The following is a 21,888-nucleotide window of genomic DNA, read 5'->3' as shown; positions in this document are numbered from 1 at the left end:
AAATCGCCAACTTTCCTTATCACTGTAACCATTAGAACAATAAAACTATGTTTCACCGTTTCTGCTAGTATTCAAAGTTCGTAACGTAATCGCCTATTTTTTTCGGGCTGGGCTTAACGGCCAACTACCAATTAGGTTCCTGCAGTTGGTACATACATTAATTTAACTTAATTTCTTCAACGGTTCTGCTTATACTACAATTAATTAATAGCATTAATTTGTTTGCAGGACTTTTAGAAGGGGTTTATGATCCAAATGATTTAAAATGTAAGTATATGCGTAAAAAAAGAAAATGTAAAAATATAGAAAAAGTACTAAAGATTAACCTGTTGACAGTTTTGACAACAAATTTCTACAAGTCTGCAATCTTTCTTCAACATCACTTGTAGAAATACATAAATCCAAATTCACTGTGAAAGTTGCCATTAACGATAAGTGTTTTTAATAAAAACAACCGAGTATAAAGTGAAACAATAGAACGATTGAGTACGTATGCGTTAAAATGTGAGCCTGTAGGTTCACTAAAATCAATCATGAAAACAAAAATTAAAACAGTGAAAGTACCAAAGATGCAGAACTTTGGAAATGTGGTACAACTCAACTCGTAATGCATTTGAAATTTAATATTTCGTCATTAAATTTACTATGTGGCGCTGTTGATTTCAAATCATGCTATTACTGTAGGTTATTCTTCCTTAAAGGCACTTGAGCTTAACCTTAACTGAATTTAACCCCTGCGCAATGCACGGCACGGCACGTAATTACAGTCAATCCTCCAAACTAGTTACCGGCTCGAAACTGTTTCAAATTGTGTCAACACTGATTACAATTCTTTTGATTGTACCTTATTTTGTAATGTTACAGATTTTCAAGTAGATTCCTATGATTTGTTCAAGTTGGGAGTAAAATACTTGAGCAAAATAGCAAAAACCTGTGAGTGATCTTATTTATTATCATTATCACTATAGTTTTAAAGAATTTGATTTTTCAATGCCTTAAAATCATCAATAATTTCACGTTTAATGCTTTGTAGAGAGTGTTTACTTAGCTTGACTTCTAACTGAAGACGGGTAATTGTAAATTGCTAAATTTCTGTCTTATTGGAAAAACCATAGCCTAATTTGCAATAATTCCTTAAAATCAGAAAAATGATAAAAGTAGATGCACTTGACTTTCACTTTTTCTTAAAATCTATGTTTCTGGTAAAGCCTTAAATTTGAAAATCTGCAAGATTCTGTCCTACTTCTTACCAGTTGTAAGAAAATTTAGGTGAAAACATGAGGACACTCATGCATGAATATTTTTACTGCTATTATTACAATTTTAAATAGATTTTCTTCAAACCTGTGATCCTTAAAATAAATTTAAACTGATAGAGGTGTAGTTGATGGTTGAAACTGTATAAAGAACGGATTTTTGCTTTTCGTTCCAGTCCAACAGTCTTTAGGGTACTTCTCTTTTGTACAACCACAATAGCCTAAAACTACACCTTACATAGTACAAAACTTAATTAAACAGTTATTGGCAAAACTGTCTAGATGGAAATAACAACCATTTTGGTACATAATCAGCACAGGAAGCTTAAGGAAATCAATGCAGCAGTTTTCGTTAAAAAAAATAAGACAAAATAAATATGTAATTCCGTTTTATTAATATAAAAAATGCTTTTAATGGTAAATTACTCTGTTAATATGGCAAAAATGAATTGTTCTAAAATAGCAGTTCAGAAGGTGGGAAGATTACCTCTAGAAGAGTTGGCTATCAAGCGTTGATTTAAATATTTAGTATTAGTAGAAATATGTAGTAAGGTTTGGGTTGTGACTGAGTGTATTTCCAATTATACATTTTTGCAGATGCCATTAGTGAACAAAATGAGGATAAGAAGCAAGATAAACCTGCAGAAACGGATAGCCAGATACAAAAAGGTAATACTCATTTACGTTACATCCATCCTTAAACCTGTATTTTTAATTCATGGAATTGATTTTGACATATTGATTTTCAGAGGATGAAGAAATAGAAAGTACAGTTAGTATAAGTACTTCATCATCTTATGGTGTGTTGTGTAAGTACTAAGAAATTGAACTATTTCTGAATACTTTCTTGTCATAAAGTAATAGTGGCAAATAATACAAATACCAAATACTCCAAAACTTGCCCAATTTTTCCTTCTGCTGTTAGCGCCCCTAGTAGTGATGAAACAAATCTAACAGAAGCCTTTGTCGTAACATACAAGTTAGAAACACTGCTTAGTTGTGTTGACAGTTTCAAGGAGAAAGAAAAAGTTGAATTGTTAAAAAAAAAGAAACAAACAGAGCTGGTCAAAAGATTTGAATTTGCAAAATCACGTGGTACATACATATCAATCAACCACACAATTTTACTGATATAAACTAAAATCCTGGCTCTAGAAACATAACGAAATTGATAACAATGATTTACTCAAAATTCCCTTAAAACCAGGCTCCCAGAATCGAAGAACTCATATCTGGGGATTCTTTTTTACTGGTTTTAACCCTTTGTATTTGTCTAAATAGTTAGATATAAATTAAATTACTCATCGATAAAAGAATATTTTTTTTGGCAGATTATACACATAATGTAAGCACCACTAACAGCACAACAACCAGAACTTTAACAACTACGTCCGAAGGTAAGTATATAATTTTGTTAGATATTTATTTTCAAATTATATTCCGCTCTCCATTTTATTTAACGCATATTTATTATTTATACAATCAAAGATATTATCCATCAGTGTGGTCCTAACCACATTTTCAACAACAGTATTAAACATATAGAAAGCAATTTATATGTTTTACAAATAAGTAAAATTATTATTATTATCCGTAATGATTTTTACGTTTACACTAGTTTACGAGAAATGTTTGAATATCTCTTTATTAAAAGTTTTTGAAAATAAAATACTAAGGATCTTGAGATCTTTGAGTGTTAAAAGCGTTATTTTCAAAACAAAACAAAAAATTTGTTTCAGAATATTTACTTAGCAAATAGTAATAACTTTGTGCTTTGTGGTTAACCTGAAACATTTTTATTTACAGGAGACAGCAATGCGCGTTCATATGTCTGGGAAATCATTCCCACGAAATTCAAAGATCCTGACGAAGTATATGAGCCCTTACCCTTACCGAAGGATGAAAAGGATATGAAACCAACAGGTAAACCCCTAGGACTTCATATTTGTTTAGTTTGATTCTCCTGTACTAGCTTTCTCCACTTGCAACTTTGTGTATTAAACACAGGTTGCATTCAATCTTCATGATTCTTCATTGTTAAGCTTTCTCAAATTATTTTAAGTGATAAAATTATGTTTTAATGAAATAAAGTTTAAACTGAAATTAAAATTGATTTTAAGTTTATTAAATAGATTATCTGTTTAAGATTAGATTAATGAATATTAATTCTAATAATTCTAGATCTTGTTGAGGAAATCGACGTCTCTCAAGGATTTGATGCGTGCATAGAAGCAGAATATACCATGGGCGAACCGAGTAAGTACATAATTTCTTATACTTCTTGAATTCTAACAAGTTTACTTGATCTTCTTTTTTATAAGTGGGTATTTGGATTGTGCTATACTGAGGTTTCGCTGGAAGTACACGTTTAGTGGTCCGTAACCATGGTATTCCATCTTGTTATCTGGAAAAATATGTCGAATTTAAATCCAGTAACAAATTAAACATTTTTTCAATTACAAATTTTAGAACTGAAAAAAATGCCGATTTTTAATCTTAGTAATTGCGGAAGAAGAAATTCTTCCCAATTATTTACAACAAATTTTCGTTTGTTTTCGCATTGACACTTTCTTTCGTGATCGGGACCCCCAAAGTATGTAATTTTCAGATGAAACTCAGTCTTGTAACTTTGACGAATTCAAAACTACCTTTAATACAAAAATATACATTGTTTTCAAATATTGTTAAATATCTGTAATGTTACAGAAGAGCGGTCAGTTACATGGGAAAGACTGCCGTCAGATGGCCTACCTAAAGCAGGAATCATAAATGATACGTGTGACCTTGAAGAATATGCTTTAGAAGAAAATGAAGGAAATGATTTAGGAGCATTTGAGAAATTCTTCGGTGATGATTTTTTTCTGGATGGAATTTTCTCAAGTTTGAATGATGAATTTGATAATAACGTGAGGGACAGAGATCATAAGGAGCAAGCCTTTGATGATAAGGGCATGAAGGTAGAACGCTTAGAACATGAGGCTGATTATACTACTGAGGAAGAGATTGTTGTTAAAGCACCAGAAAAACTTCCAAAAAAGTTAGAGCACCGACCAAGTAAGACGATCTAATTTTAATATTTGAATGTATCGATCACGCTGGTATTTAATTTTAATACTTGGTTTTGCCATCACTGATGATAGCTTTAGTAAGTGGTAGCCTCTTACAGGTACATCTCCAGGGTCCTTCATTGGTGCAGGGGTTCATTGGTCCTTCAAAGATTAAGAAACTATAAAGAGACTCAAGCTGAACCTTTATTGCATACTTTGCAAGACTGGGCTAAGCAAAAAAAAAAATTAAGCTATTCTCATTTTACTGTAAATTCCTTTTCTTAACCATTAAATAAAATCTAAATCCTAGGATGGGAATCAAACCCAGTACCACAATACATAATAGCTTTGCGGGCCTGGCCTCTAACCAGTCGGCTATAAGACTAGGCTATAAATCACCATTTACTTTATGACTGAATGCGACATGAGGGAATTAAGATTAAATACATGGCAGAATTCGATGTCGTAGAAGAAGCTTAGATAGTTCTTCTACCTTATTCGATCTTCTGAACTGTTGTAAAATTAAGTGATTTAAGGCCAGATCCTAGACTCAGTTTATTGATTGTTGGTTTTCCTTTAGAATAGCTGACTAGACCATAGGTTTACATCTGATAATGATTATGGGTTTTGTTTCGGATAGAACGTTACTTCTATTTAGGAATATTTTCGAGAGGGGTGTACCGTGTTATTATGATCTATTCTAATAACCACTGACATCTTTTCTACACCTAGGAGAAGATAAAGTCCTCATTAGAGGAATTGTAGTTAATTAAAAATTATATGGTTTAATTAAAAAACAATGCAATGTATAAAAAACAATGTTTAATACATTTTTTGCAGGTAAGGTTCAGGTTATTCCTGAAACTGAGCCATTGAGGGAGACTTCTGAACGTAAATATAGTATGTTTTCCAACTACTTTTTATTTATATATTATTTAGTTTTTATTCAAAAAACTACTTCTTTTTTCAAACTTAGTGAATCATTTAATGAATTATCTTTAAATTTTAACAATTTAAAAGTAAATAGGTGGGAGATAGTTCACTAATCCTCTAGAATTACTTTTACCCTTGTTACCTTCTTTCATCACTTCGATGATGTAAAACCAAACAACTTATTATTTTGGTCATTAGGAATTGGTTCAATACAACCGATCCATTATAACGTCATTCTTTATTCTTTTCTTAAATGAACATAGAGTATATGAAGTACATTTCAAGTATTTCCTGATTAGATCAGGAAAAGAGCCATAAAAAAAAAAGATGTGACGATTCTGACCAACTGGTACTGCCTCATTTTTATCAGGAGTTGATTTTAGGCAGTTTTATATGAATCTGAATGATGACTGATCTCCTTGGAGGCTCGTAGAGTTCACCATCCTGTGATGGGTCCGGTAGTCTGGTAGTGCTCTGTGAACGTCAAATATCTTAGATGTTGACGTTCCCTAAATTTATACATACAATAAATGTATGTTTTTCTGTATATATGTATATATCTATTTGTACTTTTGTTGCAGTAAATTATCAATAACTTTTTTTTAAGCTATTTATATTATCTTTTATGTTTTAACAAATTGCGTTCCAGTGAGGCCTGCACATTGATTAGACTTAATATTAACCAAATATTTCCTCCAAGAGATGGAATTTCTGCCATTTCCACTTGAACCACCTTTTGATCTTATTAAATGTATTAACGCATATAATTTAAAAGTATTACTGAGTATACTTCTTGCAGTTTATTCACAGTTTAGTTTCTACTCAAAACTACAAACATTCTTTCAAGTTTTGATCTCAAGCGTCTATTTATTATCTACCCCAATTTATGTAACCATCAATTAGTAGTTATCGCTAGGAAGCGCTAGGTCCTTTTTTCAAACCACTAGACGTTCAGGTTAGTTTAGATGTAATAATTTTACCTAAATTCCTTAAAATAAGGATATTAGATGTAATACTTTTTGCAATGTACTAGCGTAAAATTTATTTCCTCACTACTTTAAACTGAATAATTTTGTATCGTTCCATTTAATTCTTTATCTATTGTATTATAATTATTTGTATTTTTTTTTTAATTCTTGTTGTTTAACATTTATATTCAATCGTTAATTTTCTAATTTCAGTTGGAGGTTACTGCTGGAAGTACATCGACGGTTCAAGTATGTTAATATGTTTTTCATTTTCAAATTCGCAATTTTATTTTACTTTTTTTTAACTTCTGCACGACCCGCCATACTCAAAAAAAGAACTATTTCGCTTTTTCTGGGTAGCAAACGTTCAGCACTTCAGGGCACTTGCTGGCTGGACCAGAAGCGCTTTCGTGGTGAAACTCTCGCTCTCTCTCCCGCCCTTTGCCCCCTCACGCCACAAAAGGATATCGGATCCATAAAAAGTGTATATATATCAACCTTCGGGCCAATCCGACCGTCCATCTTCTCATCGTTAATTAGACCTAGGTTAATTGGGTAGACAGCTACCACGGTGAGTAATAGAATATAGTCACAAACTTGCCTAGAATTTACTTGGTAGGCAATTATGACTTTAATTGCCATCCTGATTGTTGAAATACATGACATTTTTTATCGTCGGAGAGTAAGTAATAAGAATCATCAGTTTTTAAATCGAGATAAGTTATTTGTAATAATTAATGTAACATAATTGTTTCAGAAATGCGACAGAAGTCGGCTGATAGAAAATGCTCTTGTGGACAACACGTCTCATGTAAGTAGGATTTGAAAAGTCAGATAATAACCCTTAACTATCTTTTGGGAGCCACGGTTTTCTTTTTTTTTTTCATTCGATTTTTCGTTTTTTAATGAAAAGATTAAAGGACTTCTTGCTCTATTGTGGGGGGTACTCTCTCGTGAAATTGCTATGTGATGTTGAACATTGTGAGGAGAAAACGAACTCTGCCCTTTGGGCAGTATTGCACTGGGAAGGACCGTGCCAGTAGTTATCACTGCAACGCCTTAATTAAACATTTTTCTTATCGCCTTACTCAAGTTTCCGTATGTTTCAGGTAAACACACTTCTGGTCCAAAAGTGATAAGTGAGTATATATATTCTTATTGATTTCTTTGAATAATTTAAATTAAACATAGTAAGCAATAAGACAACTCAATCTGTGCTAACTCACTAATCACAAAAACTTAAGCACGGATTATTTAAGCAAAATTTGAACCAGGTGACGAAAAGTGAAATGAAGTGACAAAATCATACTTAATCAGTCATAATTCTATATTCCACCTTACGCTACTGGCTGATAGTACTAATTCAACAATTCACTAATTCACGATGAGCTGACTGACCTATATAATACATACACTTCATTACTTATTTGAAAGCAAATCTACTGCTACGATTTTTAATAAGAGATGTTTGATCTGTTTTACAGATCCCAATTATGGAAGCTACTACAAACGCTTTGCAGCACGTAGTAAGTTTAAATAATTTTTCTTTAATTTAGTTTGTGTAGTTTAAGAAATTACACCGTTTTTGAAACTAAATTATTTGGAGTGTACATTAACATCTACTTTAAAACTAATCTGAATAAAGCTTGTGATTTACAAACATGACATCTGATTAATGTAACTATATTAATCTTTAGCGTGAAGAATGATTTTTTTTTTTAATATTATGTACTTTGAAAAGTGTGCGCAGATTAGCCTCTCCCCATAAAAGTGCCATATGTATTTTTCTGGAAACTTTTTACAAAACATACAGAACAAAACAAAACACAAAACATACAGAACAAAACAAAACATAAAACATACAGAACAGAACAAAACACAAAACGTACAGAACAATCACCTTTTTTTTTTGTTCTATAAAGAAGAGACCCCAAAATGTGTAATTTACTACAAGACAACTAGAATTCGAAAACTTGACCCTGTTGCAACACTTCTCCCACAAAGCAATAAGGGAAAGTTGAAAATCTTCTAAATGTTTCAAAAATTATTTTTCAGAAAAAATGGGTAAGGTAAATTTAGAAGAATCGGCTAAGGGTATTAAAATAAGGAAACAAACCATCGTTGGTGAGTACTGGTCAATCTTATGTAGTTTAAGTGTCCTAAAATTTTTAATATTTTATTTTAAGAGACGTCGTTCCATGCGTCTTGAATAGTTACACCTGTCACACATTAAAGCGGCTCATCTTATTTCTAGTAGAGAAACTTTAGGATACGTAGTTCCGCTTTTTAAGAACGTTTTTCATCGTTCTGTAGCAATAAACCAAGTAAAATAATAATAGCAACGTAACACAGTAATATGTTGAAGTAAAGTATAGAAAAGTAACATTCTTCAGCCGTACCTTGTATACTTCTTTACTTTAGAGCTTAGTGCTGCACAAAAAATGAAATTTGTGTGCTGAAAAGTAGTTACACGAAAAAAACAGTAAAAACAATGTTTTCGTTTTTTTGGGTAGTCCAAGTTTAAGACTATTAAGAGCTGATTTTTGGCTAAGAAAATGAAATCTGAGCTGTCGAACTTGGACAGATCACAAGTATAGAGGGTTGATAATCGATGAGGACACCAGTCTCTGTGGAATGTTGTCCCAATTTATAGGGATGAAAGGGATAAAAATTCTTTAGAAATGGCTAAATTTATTTTTATTTTTTTCTAATGTGTAATTAATTTGAAATGTAATTTATCAATAAAACGATTTAATAGAACTGATAAAATCTGGCTCTTTCAGCTGACCTTTTGCGTATAGCAAACACCCAAGGTCTAACAGTATCGAGGACCGCAATGAATTTTCTTAGAAAGTGGCTAAATCTGCCTCCCAGTAAGTATGATTTTTATTATCATTTTGCGATTACTTCTCATCTATTCTCCCACTTCAATTGCCCTACAGCTTACCATTGCTTGATTCATATTTTGGATATCGCAGGGAATTAGCCTTTCAAAAGTGGAAAGCTCATTTCATCCGCTTAGCGGTGGACCGGGTTTGACAGAAAAGGGGGGCAAATGAAAAAGTTTTTATATGCTGCAGATAAGATTCCTTATTATATAAGGAATAAAGCTCATATGTCTTTTCAAGCTATAAATTGCATTGTGTGACGTAAATATTCGTCTCGTCAGTAGTAACTGACATCGATTGAGAGATAAATTCTCTTGATCTTTCGAAGAAGTATTTGTTTTATCTTAGAAAGGTTCGTTCATTACACTAATAAATATACTACATCAGTATTGCCTGTTATCATGTATGCCCTTTCTGCTGTTCACTGCTAATTCTCTTCTTCTTTTCAAGTCATTAAATAAATGGCTTATTAATTGTTTATCATGTCTAATTAGTTCTAATTTCCTCTTGTCTATTAATAGACAACCTTTTTGGGAAATAAGGTAAAAGAAATTTGGGCTGCAGAAAAGAAATCCTATTAGTAAAATAAACCAAAGTAATTATGAGGTTACATTTGAATTTCTCTTCTTTTAATAAAACGAATATATAAAAGTAAATGAAAGTATTAAATGAAAGTCCCATTATATTTATTAACTTTGTTTTGATGTGACAGAATTACAGTATTTAATAAAATTTATTCATAGTCTTTTCGCCTCTACAAATGCATTACTGTACAAATGTTTGCCAACTACACTATTGCTGTGTATAAACCTTAAAGGTGGGGCGCGTGTTGGACTTAGAAATTAGAAGCGTGAATTGGTGGGAGAAGTGGGAGATACCCAGTTCGAAACTTGCTTGTAGTATTTTTTTTAGGCAAATTGTTAATAGCAATGATAGCTCATATTTCCCGTTAAGCTGCACCTGAAATAATGGGCCATTACTTTTTATTTTATGGCTAAAATAAACTTTTTATTTTATTTCAGCTTTTATGTTGGAAATTGCTTTGAGATCGGTGATTCTTATTTTTTTTTTTTATCTCTGCGGTCCTAACCACATTTTCAATTGGGATGAGATACTTCGCACAGTAGAGTTGAAGGTAATGATCAACTTACTGGGCAAGGATCAAGATTCTATCCGTTCAAACCAGTTGCCTTACAGAACGATAAACATCTCAGGGTTAAACTTACGTACATTCTTTTGGTGTAGAAAAAAAAAAAAGCATCAGTCAAGAGTATTCCTACAGTTAAAATACTTCTGCTACCTGCTTTAAATTCTATTGCGCAGTAAGAAAAATCACTTTTCTAGTACTCCCAAGAGGATTTGATAATCGTTTAGCTCTAGTATAAGAGAATGTAATTCTGAATAGCAATATGTCTCTACTCTTTGCTTATAAGCCAAGGAATAATGTAGTAATTACAATTTTTTGTTTTTTGTTATCAGATGAAAAAGTAAATTATGAAAAAATATTTGTACCTGCTGCAGCAAAAACGGAAGGTATTTTTATTTTTATTTTTCTAGTTTTGCATTTTTATCTATTGATTGGTGTGGTTGCTTAAGACCTTACCTGTTTTCTTTATTTTTAAGTACCAAATGTTTTAATGCGATTTATCCTTCTGGATGTCTAGCCAATGAAATACTCTTCATCTATAAATACTACCTCAACAGTGCAAAGACATTTCACCTTCAAAATGTAAAGAAAGTTACCTTGGCTAGTTATTTATCAGAAGTTTGCTAATTTTGTTGATAGTCTAATCGCAAAGTTACATTTCCACTATGAGAAAAAAATTATTTGGTTATCGTACATTTTTATTTTACATAATTTATTAAAACTTTTTTTTACTAATTTATTACTTTTAAACTACTTTTTTGTCTTTTTTTTCTTATTAGTGCCAGCCATCTCGATGTCAGAGACGTTTTTTCAGTACAGAGGACAGAAGGTTCACGTCCCTAAAGAATTGCCGAAGATGCGTAAGGAGAGAGGTGTGTGTGTGAGAATTAGATTCAAGTAACATTTTTCCGGTTTAGCAAGTAAAAAACAATTCCGTTTTATAATGTACATTTTCCCGTTATTTTAGTGATTCGGAAAGAAAAACAGCACTATGCAAGGCTTGGTATATAACATCTCTGGAAATTGAACATGTTAAAAATCTGGTAAAATTTGTGGCAATTGCTCTGAAGTGTTCCCTTGCTTCAAATCCTTTCAAACATTTTGTACTGTATTATTGTTACAGACACATGTCCCAGGACAATTTTTTTTCCTTTTTCTTATTCTACGATTCTTGTACGATATCTCGGATTACGAGGATCGATAGGAATTTTACTTATATTTACCGAATGACTGATCGAAAAAACTATCCAAATTGACTTCTGAACTAACAACTTACCTGTTCCCAATATGAATCTTCGATAGCTGGAGCGTCGATAATCTCGTGATTGCGAGATAGAAAAGGTCTCTTTCTTCGGATTCACTTCATTGTTATACGCAATTAGCCGCCTTGTTTTTGTTGAATGGCCCACATTCAACTGTTTCTAGCCATTGTGCTTGTATGTGTTGTGACCAATTTGATTTACTTGGTTCGAGCAGTCAGGTTAAATTAAATAGAAATAAAAGAGTTTTTAAAAAAAAGAAATTGTTACATCATTTGATTAGCGAAGTGGTTAGGTACTGGACTCTTTTCGAGGAAAAGGAGTTAAGGTCCAGTGGGACTATCCTTAGATTTCCTCTTCTTAAGTTTCTCCATTACTTATTGCCAGAAAGTGGACAGTGTTGGACTTTAAAGAAAGACTAATGTTAAACATGCGTTTTAAATTAATGAAATTGTAAAAATTATTAAAAAAGAAATTGTTATGGGGGGTTTGGTGGGAGGTTCTGTGGGATCAGAGAATTCATAATCTTTGATTGCATTACAAGTTCATGGGAAGCAAGTATACCTGTATTGCAGGGATGCCTACTAGAGTTTAAATTAAATAATAAAACCTTTGCTCTAAATTTTTTACTATCACTCTCAACCATCAACCAAAAATTTTATGTTTTCATGACTCTTTACACTTCCTTTGAAGAGAATATGTTTAAAAAAAAATGATTAAATGTGTTTATTGCTGTTGTATATTCCAGATTTTTAGATAAACTTTCGAAAAAAATAATCACATTTAATGTCTGGTTACAGGTGAACAGACATCATTTGAGACATTGTCGAGAAATTTAAAAATGGTAACTCCACCATTATTTGATATAACAGCACCAGAAGGAGGACAAAAAGGTTTTACACGTGGTATGTATTGTTTTACAGTTTTCTTAAAGATGTGACCGAGAGGGGGGCGTACACATCACTGCAAAAACGCTTTCAATCTGCCCTCATAATTTGCCTTAGAAAGCTCACCTTGTAGGTGTGTAAACTGTGATTCTCCCATAAGCTTCTAACCCCAAGTTTTAGTTGGTCTAGAAAATTGAGCTTTTTGCGCTGTCAATCACACGAGTTTTTACGTTATTATGTTTTGATGTCCCTTGATATGCTTGAAATGTAGAATTTTTTTTTTTTTTTAAAGACAATATTCAAGGTTATTTCCGTTAATAAGTAAACACATCTAATCATGCCTTCTGACGATTTTCCAGCCGAGCCTAATCCTGAAGTTGAAAGACCCCATGCATCATTTATTAAAGAAATGCCCTTAGCAGAAGCAGTCAAATCTTCACCAGGAAGTAAGTTACTTTTTTTTTTATGAGTAGCTGCATACAATATGAAAAACATGAAAAAGCATAAAATGAGATTTCTAAGAGTGTGGCCAAACAAATTACAAATAACGTCGTTATTTTCAATTTAACTCAGTAACAAAGATCTAGTTCACTAGGATAAAACTCAAAATTATTAATAGCTTGTGAAATGTCATTTAAAATTAATACTACATCTTCATTTTGAGATTCTGGCACGTTGCAAATTCTATAAAAGTTGTATCTTGAGTTTTGTAAAATACCGTTCATTTAAATAATATACATATGAATCTACAATTCTTTTATTTTAACTGTTTATTCTATTTTTTAATTTATAAAATTATTTTATTCTATGTTTAAATTTGATTGTCGTATCATTGTTATGAAACTTAAATTTTCCTTTGTAGTATTGATGACGCATTAAATTAGTGTTAGCAGAATTCACTGAATTCATGCTTCTTTTATATTATTTATATCACCTGAAATTGCATTCAGCTTAGTGATAAGTGTACAGAAAAAAGTTGGTACCCCACCACATTCCAGAATTATGAGGATCCGCCTCCAGTGCTAGTTGAGACATCTTGTAGTTTGTTTTCAGATGTTGAACTGCTCATGAATAATATTGCACACAGTTTATGTTGAATATTTTAATAAATACAGCAGGCATACAAAAATAAGATGAAGAAAATAATATAGAACGTAAAACTTGAACGAGTTGATGCAAAATTTAGTTAAAATTGATTAATTTAAATCTTTAGAAAATACATTTAATTGCGGAACAATAGTAACAGATGTTACCTTTTTCAAGTCTGAAACCGAAAATGATTAAATGTGTTTATTGCTGTAGAACATTTCATTCCAGATTGTTAGATAAACTTTCGTACAGAATAATCACATTAAATCTTGTTACAGATAAGCAGACATCATTTGAGGCAGCGTCTAAAAATGTTAAAATGACCACTCCGCCATTTGGTACAACAGCACCAGAAGGAGGGCAAAAAGCTTTTACACGTGGTATTTATTATTTTACAGTTTGCTTAAAGATGTGGCCGAGGGGGCGTGCATATCACTGCAAAAACGCTTTCAATCTGCCCTCATAATTTGCATTATAAAGCTCACCTTGCAGTTATCTGACCTGTGATATTATCCGATAAGCTCCTGACCCAAGTTTAAGTTTTGGTTGGTCTAGACTAGGAGCTTTCTGCACTGCCAATCACGTAGGTTTTTATTTTTTTAAATGTAGTATGGTTTTGTTTTAAAAGACGATATTCAAGGTTTTCCCGTTAATAAGTAAACACATCTAATCGTGCCTTTTGGTGTTGTTCTAGTAGTTAGGAAGCGTGGCTTTGTAAGCGGAAGAACCCATGTTCGTATGTTCCGCGTGTAGCAGCTACTTTTTTTTTGTTGGAAAAAACAGTAAAGTATGTACATCCTTCCGGCCACGATACTTGGTTAAGCCACGCATGAAAAAATTGGCGACAACACAATTTTTCTGCAATTCCAGGTCTTTATTTTAAAAAGTTAAAATTTTGTACGTTTTAGTTGGAATGAATTCAGATAGCAGGGAGCGTTTAATTATATGGTTACTTAATGATAAGTACGTTATCGTCTACAGTACATAACTAGCTCGTTTTGTTGCATGTATTGTTTAAAGTAAATATTTATTCAAATATTTGTTTTTAGTTAAACAAATTTCGAGATCTTTTGAAAATTAGGCCACAAAATACACGTCTGGATGCCCCTGTGGCTGAAAAGTTGATGCAGAAAGGTGTACCTGCTAACTCATGAGGGCTGCTATCTAGTGGAGTTTTCCTGAACTGATGTACTAATCGCCTGGTTGGTGCTGCACTCTAGTGAATGATGATCTTTTCCTCTGTAGTTTGATGTTATCTGGTGATGATTTTTTAAACTAATGTTTGTAAGAAAAATAGAAGGAAGTTTAAATTCGTTTTTTGTTCACTACTGTCGCTTCTTATGTACACGGTACTAATATTTTGTGTTTCAAATGTATTTCGCATATACCGAGTGCACGTTCTTTCTTTCCATGCTTCTTAGAATTGATTGTCCGGTGATGGAATGTGTCGTCTTTAACACAGACACTGTCTGTGAGGCCGGTAGTGCACTGAAAAAAGTATTGGGCATCATGGCCTCAGATCAAAGAAGTCACTGATCTCAGTTATCAATTATAATTCCCCCCCTTACTTACCTGTACATTGTATACAGTTCTTATTGCATTATATTACGCGTTCTGGGAGAGCTGATAGGTCTTGCGTCTTAGTAAGGTGGCGTGAAATAATGGTAGAATAATGGCAAAAATATTAATAATGATTTCTAAACAGGAATTGTTAGTGAAGCTGGTACAGAAGAGCAGTCGAAGGATAAGAAAATGAAGGCAATGGACGCAAAGGAAGCTGCTGTAGAGAAAGCCCCAACAGAGAGTTTCAGACGGAACTCTGAAAACAAGTGTTAGTTTTCAAGCATCTATGAAATATTTAGGCTTCATTTCTTCACACAGATATCCATTTTAATTGTGATAGAAATCATCTCGATATTATCTTCTTTTTCATCAATTAGATCTTCAATCGCTACAATCGTCATGCTCTACAGTATTTTTCTACCAGAAATGCTGCCTGAGTTGCTTAAGCAGTAAAATGCTTTCGCATTATTGCTATATTTTTACAAATTCATCTTGTTTGAGCAAATTGATTTTAAATATCGATTTAGACATCTGTAATTAGTGAAGTCTCAATTTGAAATCAGACTGGTTACAGTTTGTGGACGAAGTTTACTCCTACATCTAGCCAAAAAAAATAATGTTTTATCTCATTTAATTTCACTATACTGTATTGGTTGTGATTAGTCAATTTTCTGTTTTTTTTACAACTACAGCGTTAATGAAATTGGAGAGATACTTTTTGAGACTTTGCGAAATTTCTGATAGTGAAGGAGAATCTGATGAAAGTAGTAGAGACCAGAGTGAAAATATGCAAATGATGGATACAGAGTTTGATCAGTTTGCTGATGAAGTTTTTGATGAAGAACCTAGGAGAAAAGAACAAGGAACATGCACTAGCACGTGCACAAAACATTTAGCAGGAGGCGGTATGAGTTTGTGTAATTGTGGAGAGGTTGCGGGATTGGATTTTCTGGAAAAAGTTAAGGAACGTCCCAAAAGTGAGTACGATGCAGTTTGCTTTCTTTTAGCACTTATGAGGAAGTATTGCAGATCAGTTTTTCTTTTTTGAATTCTGAATAAATGCTTTAAGAACTTCTGAATAAGAAAAAATGTTTTTGTTTTTTTTTACAAATTGGTCACTATGATCTGGCTGCTAATTGAAAAATAGAAAATCACATTAAGTTCTAGCGATTCCCACTCACCTAGCTAATTGTGTCTGGGTTTCGGTCCAGAGATATTTCAGTTTTTGCTATTAGCTTGACTCCAACGATGTTCTTTAAACCGAGTTAGATGAGTATTCTCATTGCGTACATATATATTTCTGTGGCCAAGGTGCAAGAAGTGCCAATGTTAGATAAAATGAGTAAAAAATCTGTTGTTTTGATATATTAACCATCAAACTTTTTCTAGCAAGGAGTGGCGAAGTCAAGTTCAAAGTAGTAACTGAGTTACTAAAACTTACTAGTGCCAATGTCAAAATTTAGCATCAATATCCCCCCCCTCCAGGTAAACCAAAGAGGACGTACACTCGTAATCCTTTTTTCGACATTGGCACTTCTTGCACCAAGCCACTGATATATAACTTTTATTTCCGTTTTAGGTTAGTAATGATCATTTCCGTAATACTTCCTCTTACCACTTTTAAAGACTAATTTTAGAGATACATTTATACTTTTTTGTAGAAACTGAATCAGTTTAGTGGATTTTATTTATTTATTTTTTTTATCATGTTTTGTTTTTCAATTATTATATACTTTTATATATAAAAGTATGTCAATTTTGTGGGTGTTACTTTTGAGAAAAGTAATTAGAAATCAGAATCCGTTTTTAAAATCTGATTATCGGATCCGAGAGTAATTATTATACTCCTATTCTGGTAACTCAGTATTCATATACAAAATTCTGCTCGCTCACTATAATCATCGCATTTTTTTCTCTTGGATTTAGTTAACTCATAGTTAAACAAAGTTTTAATTAAGCAGACACGACAACAGTACCTGGAACTACAGTCATTGCACCAACCGGAGAAATGGTGGTACCTGATGAAGGAAAAAACGATTTTGAAAATAAGATGGCCGAAGGAAGAGTTGAAAAAATTGAGATTAAAGTGAGCGAAAAAGAAGCTATTAAGGACGAAAAATTAGACAAAGAAGAAGTGAAGTCACCTAAAGAATCCGTAGAGGGTGAGTTCTGCTAGCTCTTGGTTACTAAGAAAAATGTGTGTCGTCTGAATACTGCCATTCACCAATATGTTTACTAGCTTCAGGAATAATATTCTTTAAAATAAATGAGTAATGCTTTTTTTACTCAAATAATCAGGTGGAAATTATTGCCAACAATGGCTACCAAGTAACTAGGTTGGAGGTGCAACTTTATTCAGTTTCTATTGTGGCGGGTAGCTCTAAAACTCATACTTGAATCTACAATCAACATTATGCTTGTTCAAAATAATCCTACCGTCATCCAAAACCCGATTTTAAGACTTGTTAGTCAAAATTTTTTACCAGTACACAAAGAAAGAATCTTTAGTAGAACCTCCATTCTGTTTGCTAGTTGTAAAGTTTCACGAATTTTATTATTTATCGGGATAATTTCAGTTTAATATTATGAATTATATATAAATGGCTAGTTTTTTTTTTTTTTTACTTTTCAGCATTTTTTAATTTTAGGTTGATTAAATAAGTTGAATTGTTTTGCAGAAAGCAAATTCCCGCCCTGGGGTAGATATCCGTATAATAAAATCATATATGAAAACCCAGAAGTCCAGAAAGAGTTACTGAATTTTCTTCAAAAGATAAAAGATGATAGTATGTATTTCTATTTATCATTATTATTATTAGTTTTATTATTATTCTCCTCATTATTATTATTATTATTATTATTATTATTATAGTTACTTGCTTATAATATTACAATTGTAGCAAGGGGCTGACCCGAGCATTTACAGATTTCTATATTAATAAAGAATTAATTGCATACATGTAAGAACAGTTATAATTTTTAAGTTGAACTGCAGATCGATTGAAACTAAGCACTGGATTTCATTATTTTTGTCTTTTCCCTCGTAAAGAAAATATTGTAAATAACAAATTTTTGAAATTCAGTTTTCACTTGAACGAAATGTGAAAGATGGTTTCTTGGGTTCGAAAGTAAGTAGTTATGTCTTCATGTGGTAAATACCAGTATATACAGTTTTGAAAAAGCAAAACTGTTCTAGTGTACCAAACATGATTTAAAATCTCACAGATTAATTTTTAATTAATGAAAATTAAATTCACTGATGTTATTACTTAATTAATAGGTTTTTTTTTTCTGGGAGACCGTCAGATCTAACATAATACTTGATTAAACATTTATTTTAATAAGTAGATCTAGGAAAGAATGGGTTTGCTCTGAAGATAACATACTGGATTTCCACTCGAAGAACCTGAGTTCGAATCCAGCTGCTGGCCCTTAGATTTTTTTTTCCTTCTTACAGCTAACTGTCCGGTGATGGATTGTGTTGTCTATAAAAAGAGAACACGTTCCGGAGGCCGGTGGGTGCTGAAAAAAGCTATGGGCGTTAATGACCTCAAAAAAAAAAAAGAATAAAGTATATTCTTTCTTTTATGTTCTTTTTCCTGTTTGTATTTGTTTCAAAGTAGTTGAAACTAGTAATCAAAGAAAGCTTAATACTTGAGCTATCTGGAAAGGTGAAATGGATTTTATTTAGTGTTCGACATGGATAACTCAGAAGAGTTTGTCTGCTTACAGATAGCCCACTGTCTAACTACAACATTTATATTGAGAGCGGAGGGAAGATAAGAGTGCCAGACAACCTTAAAAGAGATCCAGATCATTTAATGAGTAAGTTCCTGTTTTTAATATTTGTTTAAAGCCCATCCATGTCTAACATTTTTTGTTTGTAGTTAGAACATTTTATTGGCAAACCCCAGATCCTTACTTAAGTTTATACATTTTTGCTCTCATCTTTTTGTTTAATACGTACTTTTTTTTGAAAATCGCGCTGGGCCTGTCAAACTATTAGTTCAATTTGCTAGTATTTTGTCAAGTACTCGTACTTATAAAAACCGTAGTATTGATTTCTATGATCTCGATTGGATTTCAGTAATGAATATTACCACAAGTTATCCAGTTTGCGTACTCCTCCATTTTTATTTCTTCGATGAAAAGAAGGCGAAAGTATTTTTTGTGCATAATTTTTTCACTCTACTCAACACCGGTGTCCTCTTGCTTTCAAGTCTGAAATTAAAACATGACTAACGAGAACCAACTGGCTGAATTATTGGTACCAGTTCTCCAAACGTTTTCATCATTGCAGAGAAATCCTCTTAGATTCTCTTAAACTCACTTCTCATAAAAATTCTAAAACGTTAAAGAGTTTTTAAAAGTAAATTATCTTGGCTTCTTATTTTTTCAAAATACTTAAGTTCAGTAAAAAAAAAAAAAAAGTTTTCTGTTGTTTTATGCAGTTATTGTTTCATTATTTTAATGTCAATTGTGAGTTGTTTAGTGAGAATTTTTACCAAAGACTTAAATGAATTTTATTTCTTTCATTTTAGGCAACCCTTCCTGACCCATCCCCTTTCACAACTATGTTAGGAGCTTAACTTCTATCCCCTTCCTGGAAGTTCCTCTTCACTCACTAACCTACTGACATCGCAAGCATTATATTCCATTTTATTTGATTATTTTATATTTTTATTATTTTATCCATTATCGAGATCATAGAAATCAATATTAGCTTTTTAATGAAATATTGCTCGTTTAGTATTCAATAGCATCAACGGAAGAGATAATGTCTTCAGTTAAGTGCGTGGGTACTGTTTTCCACCTTGAAGACCATTCCAATAAAGTGAACCCTAATATATAATATATATTAACAGTTATCTATTTTATTTATTTCAGAAATTATACCCTCGGCCAAAAAAATAATTTCCAGAGGTACCACTCCACAATGGAAAGCGGATTGGTTGAAATTTTATCATAATCGCGCACTCTCCATTGGTATGTGTTGTTCTTGTTTTCTGAATTACGTATATTTTGTTCAAATCTAAAAAAAATTAATTTACTTGCGATTATTATTGTATTTATAAACTATTGATTACTATTTCACTTAATCATTTTCACTAAAAATGCAAAGAAGAAGGTGAACCCTTGGTCGCTTATCAACCCTGATGATCCCTAATCAAAGAAGAAATCACTATTGCAAAATAGCTAACATCGAAAAAAATTAATTCTACAAGGGTTTATTTTCAAAATTGTGCGAAAAATCTTATTTCAGCTAACCTAGTATGGATTATGCAGAATTATGAGTTGGTTTCTGTGAGTTTGTAAGGCAGTCTGGAATTAAATAGTCATAGAAAAAAAAAAAACTTGTTTATTTCTTTGTTTGAACAAAATACCTCAAAATCGATAAATCGATCCATTGGGTGTAACCCAACTATAACCTAGCGATCGATATCCCTCCACTGGTATACCGCTTTACAGACTTTTTTTTTATATATATATTTTCTCGAAAAAGGCATCAATGATTTTCTTTAAACTTCGTATACTCATTGTTCTCATGGTAGTCGTAGAACATCTCTTACTTGTATATGATTATTCAAATTTTTATCCATGCCCTAAATTTCGAGGGAGCACTGATACAAATTATTTATCCCACTATCCTCTTGGTGATATATTTCCTTTGAACTATTAGTTAAATATTCGATGAAGGAAAAACAAAATACATAAGAATGAGTATCATATAAATAATGCCTTCAGATTTTCTGTCCATAGGAGATTGTTTATTTATTCATTGAGCAGGATTATGTTGTCTGTAAACACTGTCCGGAGGCCGTGAATTGGAAAAGGCTTTGGGTACCAATGATCTAAAAAGAAGATATTCTGGTGAAACTCAAATTCATCCCATTTTACAAGTTTCAAGTCATTTTAAGTAGAAAATACTTCAAAATTTATAAGTTAGGATCTCAAGAACTGTAGTTAGAAGAAGTCACGTAAGAGTAAGTAATCACATCAGATTGTTTCCATTTTTTCAGATGAAGTTAAATACATATTCAGACAGAAAGATGTCCTACGAAAAAAACTGAAAGAAATAATTCATTTAACAGAGGGATGTAAGCCTCGACAGGGCTATGACTGTCTGGGAAGAGCAATGGAAGGTGAGTGATTCAAGTTAGCAGTTACTTTTAGCTTGTAACTAGGTCTTAGGCAAAATAGGTTACTTTAGTAAAATATGTTTTGCCTAGAAACAGCATCTTCCAAAAGCGTATAGCATTATGATGTTTACATTTAAATGAAATTTTTCTTGTCAGGTAATAAAAAAAAATCTTTCTTTTTATTATCTCCAAGATATTTTTTGATGTTTAAAATTTTTCTCATTGTGAATGCAGCTTTTATAATCATCCTTCGTTCAGTGTTATAATTCCGTGGATTTTGAATGAAAACATTTTATGCACTCTAGACTCAATTTATATGAAGTTATTAATTTTTTTTTTTTTACCTGCAAAGACACTCCGTTTTGGATCGAAACACTTGGTAACCGGATGGCTCTAATTATGGACTATTAGTGTAATTGAAGTTAAGTGTGTTTTTAACTTCTTCTGTTTTAACTTTAGTCAGATGGGGAGTTGGGAGGTTCGAGCTTTATTTAACAAAACTTGTTTGCAGTTTTGTTAATCTAAATAACGCTGGGCCATTTTTTTTGTCTTCTTTTATTTATCTAGTCGTTAGCAGAAAATGAGGGCAATTCGTTGATTTTCCATCAGATACTATTCATGATTCGACTTTCCCTTTACATATAATAGAATCATATGTCTGTTGTATTTTTAACAATTTGGAAATAATCCAATCTCCTAATTGAGGATGTC

At 32.2% G+C, this 21,888-nt stretch overlaps 1 protein-coding gene across 6 annotated transcripts in view; it reads left to right on the top strand.

The window, feature by feature from the left end:
• Positions 1-21,888, top strand: part of LOC141450706 (uncharacterized) — a 76,240-nt gene that overhangs the window by 32,269 nt on the left and 22,083 nt on the right. For 5 of the 6 annotated variants that reach the window (XM_074121386.1, XM_074121387.1, XM_074121382.1 and 2 more), the window contains exons 10-36: positions 229-267; positions 865-933; positions 1,854-1,925; positions 2,006-2,065; positions 2,588-2,653; positions 3,063-3,179; positions 3,438-3,512; positions 3,963-4,310; positions 5,144-5,203; positions 6,418-6,453; positions 6,962-7,015; positions 7,314-7,343; positions 7,689-7,730; positions 8,260-8,328; positions 8,988-9,077; positions 10,572-10,625; positions 11,019-11,111; positions 12,299-12,403; positions 12,745-12,831; positions 13,753-13,854; positions 15,180-15,305; positions 15,730-16,014; positions 16,996-17,199; positions 17,716-17,823; positions 18,770-18,862; positions 19,925-20,023; positions 21,058-21,180. In XM_074121386.1, coding sequence (XP_073977487.1) covers positions 229-267; positions 865-933; positions 1,854-1,925; positions 2,006-2,065; positions 2,588-2,653; positions 3,063-3,179; positions 3,438-3,512; positions 3,963-4,310; positions 5,144-5,203; positions 6,418-6,453; positions 6,962-7,015; positions 7,314-7,343; positions 7,689-7,730; positions 8,260-8,328; positions 8,988-9,077; positions 10,572-10,625; positions 11,019-11,111; positions 12,299-12,403; positions 12,745-12,831; positions 13,753-13,854; positions 15,180-15,305; positions 15,730-16,014; positions 16,996-17,199; positions 17,716-17,823; positions 18,770-18,862; positions 19,925-20,023; positions 21,058-21,180 — 2,706 coding nt within the window. The remainder of the gene's footprint in view (positions 1-228; positions 268-864; positions 934-1,853; positions 1,926-2,005; positions 2,066-2,587; positions 2,654-3,062; positions 3,180-3,437; positions 3,513-3,962; positions 4,311-5,143; positions 5,204-6,417; positions 6,454-6,961; positions 7,016-7,313; positions 7,344-7,688; positions 7,731-8,259; positions 8,329-8,987; positions 9,078-10,571; positions 10,626-11,018; positions 11,112-12,298; positions 12,404-12,744; positions 12,832-13,752; positions 13,855-15,179; positions 15,306-15,729; positions 16,015-16,995; positions 17,200-17,715; positions 17,824-18,769; positions 18,863-19,924; positions 20,024-21,057; positions 21,181-21,888) is intronic. The other variant, XM_074121385.1, reaches the window with a different exon arrangement.

This window comes from Rhodnius prolixus, unplaced genomic scaffold (genome assembly GCF_049639745.1).
Source record: "Rhodnius prolixus isolate KJV_2025 unplaced genomic scaffold, Rpr scaffold_8, whole genome shotgun sequence".
NCBI lineage: Eukaryota > Metazoa > Arthropoda > Insecta > Hemiptera > Reduviidae > Rhodnius > Rhodnius prolixus.
The sequence above is the reverse complement of the archived record's forward strand: the minus strand, read 5'-3'. Positions and strand labels throughout refer to the sequence as shown.